General features: G+C 39.7%; 1 protein-coding gene across 2 annotated transcripts in view; it reads right to left on the bottom strand.

Annotated features, from left to right (window-relative positions):
• RETREG1 (reticulophagy regulator 1) overlaps positions 1-6,692 on the bottom strand; it is a 92,069-nt gene that overhangs the window by 4,715 nt on the left and 80,662 nt on the right. For both annotated transcript variants that reach the window (XM_007448848.1, XM_007448849.1), the window contains 2 exons: positions 3,813-3,939; positions 1,434-1,518 (listed from right to left, as the gene is read on the bottom strand). In XM_007448848.1, coding sequence (XP_007448910.1) covers positions 1,434-1,518; positions 3,813-3,939 — 212 coding nt within the window. The remainder of the gene's footprint in view (positions 1-1,433; positions 1,519-3,812; positions 3,940-6,692) is intronic.

The following is a 6,692-nucleotide window of genomic DNA, read 5'->3' as shown; positions in this document are numbered from 1 at the left end:
CTTTCCCTAGCTGTCATCTCCTTTCCCTCCTAAACAAGGCAGATCAAAGGGCTGATATCCCACATGAGTTCTACTTGGGAGAATGGATGTGAGCTCTGACCATTGGCCCTTTGTGTGAGGCATTAGGAATACAAAAAGAAATGAAGATCAACACAGGAAAGCCGCTGCATTCCCTACTGTTTATTTCTCTGCTGTTGTCAGGACACGTGCCCATTTACCTTTTAAATAGGAGTTGCAAACTCAAATATCTCTAGAAGACAAGGAGGTATCTGTAAATGTTAAAGGCTGGTGCGAGAAAACTAGGGAAATACGAGGGTTGGTTGGGTGGACAGCGACCGCCCCATCTAAAGGTGGCAGGGCCAGATCTTTATATTTTTTAGGAGAAGCAGGAAGTCGAAACTTTTTTACAGCACTTTTGAGTTACAATTGACATACAGTAAATTGCACATATTTAAAGTGTACAATTTGATGTTTTGACATATGCATACAACTAAGAAACTGTCATCATGATAAAGATAGTGACCATACCACCCCCAAAAGTTTCCTCATGTTTCTCTTAATCCCTCCCTCTGGTCTTTCCCTGCCCTATCCGCCTCATCCCCAGGCAACCATTTATGTGCTCTGTCACTAAAGATTAGTTTGAATTATATATAAATGGAATCAAACAGTATGTACTCTTTTTTTAACCTGGCTTCTCCCACTCAATCTAATTATTTGGAGATTTATCCAGACTGCTGCATACATCACTTTTTTAGTGCTCAGTAGTAATCCATTGTATGGATGTACCACAGTTTGTTTACCCATCTATTTGTTGATGGACATATGAATTGTCTTCTGTTTTTGGCTAACACAAATAAAGCCACTATGAACATTGGTGGACAAGTCTTTGTACAGGTGTATGCTTTCACTTCTCTTGGGAAAACACCTAGCTGTGGAATGCCTCGGTCACATAGTAGCTTTTAAAAAACTACCAAACTGTTATCCAAAGTGGTTGTACCATTCTACCTACCTACCATATCCTGGCTAACACTTGATATAGTCACTATTTTTAATTTCAGCCGTTTTGGTGGGGATATAATGGTGTCTCATTGTGGTTTTAATTATATTTTGAGCCGCAGATCATGCACAACAGCAAAAGTATTCATGTATTTGTGGGGGTGGAGAGTAGAGCTTGTTTACAGCTTTATTGACATAACTTAAAATAAAATGAATCACTTATAACCTTGCTTTTTGACAGCTATTCTTATAATTTTGAAATAGCAACATGTCTCTAGAAAAAGGAGAAACTTTGTACAGCAGGAAATTAAAGAATAATCAACTTGCTTTATAATCAAGAACACATCCCTCCTCTTCTAAACTGTGGAACGTCTTGTAGACCATTAAATGATACCATATGTGTCACGTCAATTAGACCAATGTTCTACTATACTTACACAGTAGATAGCTCAGTATAACCCCAGGAATGTAACTTCCCAAGATCGTAAAAAAGGTGCATACACTGCAGACCAGGAGACAAAACTAAAAATAATAGAAGCAACATGTGACAGTTATACATAACATCAAGATACTTTAGAGCACAGGATACACACAAAATTATTGATCTATATGCCATCTATCATGTTATGGCAAATGTTTTTCAAACAGTGTTCTCTGCACTTAGATCTGACTAATGACTGCTGTGTTCAACCAGCCTTAGCCCACTTTAACATTAAGTGATAATCATTTTGAAGGTTCCAGAAGCTAACCTCTGGCACAGAGAACATCTCCCGTTAATCATGCCCGCAGCTGTATCACCAGATGCAAGAGACCTGAAGAATAGTATGTACCCAGAAACTTGTTTTACTCAGGGTCACTCGCTGAAAACAATGCAGCCCAGTAACAAAATCTGTAGGTTCAAACTGTTTCTATAAATCCACAGAAATTCATAAACACAGCAAAACATGTTGCATATAACAGTAATTCGCACAGCTGATAAGCAGCCGGGATAAATCGACTGGCCATTACTATCCTCCTTCCTAACCATATCTGTTCGGCGAATGAAACTAAATTCCACCAGTGAAATTTGATTATTTTCTTTCTGTCAGTTGAAGCCAAAAGAATCTTGGTCGCTTTAAGTAAGTAAAACATCAAGACAGAAAAATTCTCCCATAAAGTCTTCACTTCTTTTTCACACTCTATTATTTAAAATAAACTATCTTAATTCTTTGCTTTACCTTTAAATTATGGTACTAAATTTCACTGAACAGCCAAGGAAATTCATTAAGGGAATTTCAAAAAGACACACAAGGAAACGATACAGAACTCTGATCAATAACTGATTAAGAGAAACAGCAAGGGGGTCTAAAATTCAGATTAACTTTGATTTTTCATTCTTGGCACAGGGTTAATAAATTCACTAGTCAAAAGGAAAACAAAATTAAGAGCTGTTTCTCAAACATCAGGGATCCTTGAAGAATACGGAATTCTAATAGCAAAATGGAAGAGGAAAGACCATAAAAGTTAAAAGAACAAATAAAAGCATTACTATATCCAGAATTCAGTTTCACAAAGGGATTTCACATTATCCACTAAATTTGTAGCATCGTTATCTTAGGTTAATTGACTAGGGGTATATTAATGCAACCCAATGCAGAAGTTTAAGTTCAGAATCTTCTAAAAATGTGTTTAATCATCTAAGTAAAATAAGCATCAAAAACACAAGTCGGGCTTCCCTGGTGGCGCAGTGCTTGAGGGTCCACCTGCCGATGCAGGGGGCGCGGGTTCGTGCCCCAGTCCGGGAGGATCCCGCGTGCCGCGAAGCGGCTGGGCCCGTGAGCCGTGGCCGCTGGGCCTGCGCGTCCGGAGCCTGTGCTCCGCGACGAGAGAGGCCATAGCAGTGAGAGGCCCACATCCCGGAAAAAAAAAAAAACAACACACAAGTCACTCCACCCCGCTACCATGTTGATATCTATTCTAAAAATCACCTTCAGTGATTAAAATAATTTATCCATATATAATGTTGCAACTTTAGTATGCTCAAAATGTGTCCAAATATAGTTCTATTACTCATTGAAGTTAGATTTCCTGTAACACGGTACAAAGAGAGGGATTTTAAATGAAGACATTCCTAGGTTCTTCCTTCCAACTACAGGTGGACATTCGTTTCCATAGCACTGGAAGGGAGGGGGTCTACTGATGGTTCTGTAGCTCACCCGTGCTGTCAAGATACAGTGGAGGCTGCCTCTACACATAAAAACCCTATAGTGGGCATTTCTTGTAACCCCTTTCAAACCACTCAACTCTCTCCTCGTGGGTTTTCATCTTTGTTGGAAAAATACTCATTCCATTTATATAATCACTGTGGATGTTTCTGCCAAAGATTTCCTTTCTTAAGTAAATCACACAAGAATCTCCACTTTTTAGACTGAAAGAGAGACTCAGTTACCTCCAAAAACACCCTCAAAGGGCTATGTGTTCCTTTGACTTGAGAACCAGCCTAGATGATATAAACTGAAATTCTTAATAACACGTTTTTATCCTTGGTCTGGCTGAGAGGACAAATCATCATTCATTTTAGTTAATAAGCTACATAAATATGGATAAAATAGAAATCCAATCCAATTTCAAAATATAAGGTTAAGGATTTTCTAGTGCTAACAACACTAACATTTCTGAACCTTGCTAATATCAGTTTTTATGGCACGTGTTCGTAGTGTATTATATTCAGAATTGGAGAACCCTTACAGGCTGATAAAATAGGTTACTTCATTTGTTTCCAAGTTTATTTCACATTTTAAAGCACACCCAGCATTCTCCTTTTCTGGAAAACTTGCCTTGCCAGGGCTCTGCTGTTTAAACAGAGACATTTCTTGAAGAAATATGCTGAAATTCATCCATGATTCTGCAAGACAGTGGCTGAGCCTGGGTCTTTCATCTGGTTTGGAATTGATAACTTCCCAGCTAAAGAGAGAAAAAGAAAACAAAAACTTTTAACTGAATTTTGGATGATTCACTCAACGTTTATCGCTTTAGCAGATATTCATTGAGCACCTCCTAGTGGCCACACTCTCTGGAAGAGCCGTGTGAATTCAGAGATGAACAAGCCAGACACCTGTCTAAGGAAGATCACAGGCCAAGGCAAGCAACGCCACGATTATCTGGTCACAACGAAGGAAAAATATAGGGTGGAGGCTCTGGGGCATCTTCTCTGAAGATGTCACTTTTATGCTATGATCTGGATTTGCACTATTTACCATAAAGGCTTGGAAGGGCTCCAGACAGAACAATGTACAGCATATGCAAGAGGTCCTGTTGTGAGAAGGAGCTAAAGCACCATTGGTCCCAGTATGGCTGCAGTAGAGCGAACCAGAGAATAGCATTGCAGGGAGCTGGGATGGTAGGAAGAAACCTGATCATACAGGGCCTTGTGGGATTGTCAGAAATGTTTTAAACCTTAAAGGTAGTAAAGCCACAGTACCTTTAAAGAAACCTTGGCTTTGATCTTATCATTATCCTCGTCATCAACACGAACAAAGCATTTTCAGTCCACAGTTGATCCTTGTACAGTGCTGCAGTTAACCCACGTATGTATAATTTATTGTTGGCCCTTCGTATCTGTGGTTCCTCTGCATCCACAAATTTAGCCAGCGACAGACCCTGTTGCACTGTAGAATTTACTACTGAAAAACATCCACTCTAAGTGGACCCACGCAGTTCAAACCCAGGTTGTTCAAGGGTCGACTGTATACTATGTTGGTCAACTCAGTAGAAAACTGTCAAACTCAACAGGATCTCACAATACCCCGTTTCTGTCTAGAGTATCTTTTTCCGATCATCATCATAGAACGTGCTGGATGTGGTGTGTGTGCCAGGCACGTGCTGTGTGTGGGTCCCCGCTTTCATCTTCCCACAGGAATGGTAGTGAGCTGAAAACTAGTAACAATCGCTCCAGGAAGAAGACATGCAAATACTGGGCACTTCCTGAAGTTACAATGCCATCAAGTTCAAATCCCACTCTTGCAATCCTAACTCATCACATAAATATACCAGCTCAAACAAGCTCTATTAAGGGCACCCAAATTCATTTATTACACAGATAATTTTAAACTAATGTGTCTAGTAGAGGACACACTGTTAGTGAAGTGTCATCTGAGCTATGACTGCAAGCGTGTCAGGGTGAGACTGATCTCTGGATTCAACTCCAGTAGCCCTGCGACAAATTAAAACTACTTTGGCCCTTAGATGCTCAACTACCCAGAAATTGTGTACATTTAGATTCTGTTTCTTTTTAATAAACTTTCGAATCAACATCAAGGAAATTGTAAATTAAATAATACATTTCCCTTTATAATATAAATTTTAAGTTATATTTAAAGGAGTGCAATAGCATTAAAAACGCCAAAAAAAAAAAAAAAAAGTAGTTCTTGTCCTTCCTCTTTGTTCTATCAGCCTCACACGAACCAATGCTCTGCCAGAGAGTCACTGAGCTGCCTGGTGTCCAGGCTGATGCTACTCCACGAGGTAGACATTTGCCAAATGATTTCCCAACTGTTGTAAGAAATGAACTTTTGGGGGCGTTTAGCTATCAGTTTATGCCTTCATTAAGTCCTCCCACGCTCGAACCACTGAGCAAGCCTGTTTACATTGGTGACCAAATCTAGCACTATGCATATCCTACGAATGATTCCAGACCGATTCCAGACCTATTAAAAGAAACACTAAGTTTTTATGTTACATATAGTGGCCACTATCTGTAACAAAATCTTGCCAGTATGTCAGCTTAATGGGAAAAGATTTTGTACAGGAGAATAAAAACTGAAATTGAACTGTGGCTTCCTTTCTAGAACAACATAGGCTTGTTACAAATTGGCAAGGGTAGGCTACTCTACTGCTCAGTGTATGACATAAATACAGATTTTAATTTCTGCTCTCTATGCATACTGAGTAGTATTTAAGGATTTGGTTAACCTGTCTGGCAAATATAATTCTAACAAAAATCAATGAAAAACTTATAATGGAACTGTTTATTATTATTTTAACAATTCCAATGGAATGGGTGAACATTTCGTATTTTGAAGCAAATTTAAAATATACTTCCATTAGGATAATGAACAAATAAAGTGAGTTGTGTTCAAAAATGAAAGATGGGCTTCCCTGGTGGCGCAGTGGTTAAGAATCCACCTGCCAATGCAGGGGACACGCGTTCGAGCCCTGGTCCAGGAAGATCCCACATGCGGCGGAGCAATTAAGCCCGTGCGCCCCCAACTACTGAGCCTGCGCTCTAGAGCCCGCGAGTCACAACTACTGAGCCTGCGTGCCACAACTACTGAAGCCCATGTGCCTAGACCCTGTGCCCTGCAACAAGAGAAGCCACCACAATGAGAAGCCCGCGCACCGCAATGAAGAGTAGCCCCTGCTCGCCGCAACTGGAGAAAGCCCGCACGCAGCAACGAAGACCCAACGCAGCCAAAAATAAATAAGTAAAAATAATAAAGTTCCCTTAAAATAAAACAAAGAAAGATGGAATGGGTATGAAGGAACTCAAACTCCATGTGCATACCTGAACCTCAGGATCATAATATTGAGAAAAACATCACAGAGGTATATACACAGCATGATTTCATTTATATAAAGCTCAAAATCACATTAAGCTAACAGATATTTAAGCAAGGAAATGATTAAAAAAAAAACCCCAAGATTCAGGAGAGGGGATA

Source organism: Lipotes vexillifer, unplaced genomic scaffold (genome assembly GCF_000442215.2).
Source record: "Lipotes vexillifer unplaced genomic scaffold, Lipotes_vexillifer_v1.1 scaffold778, whole genome shotgun sequence".
In the NCBI taxonomy this organism is placed as follows: Eukaryota; Metazoa; Chordata; class Mammalia; order Artiodactyla; family Lipotidae; genus Lipotes; species Lipotes vexillifer.
The sequence above is the reverse complement of the archived record's forward strand: the minus strand, read 5'-3'. Positions and strand labels throughout refer to the sequence as shown.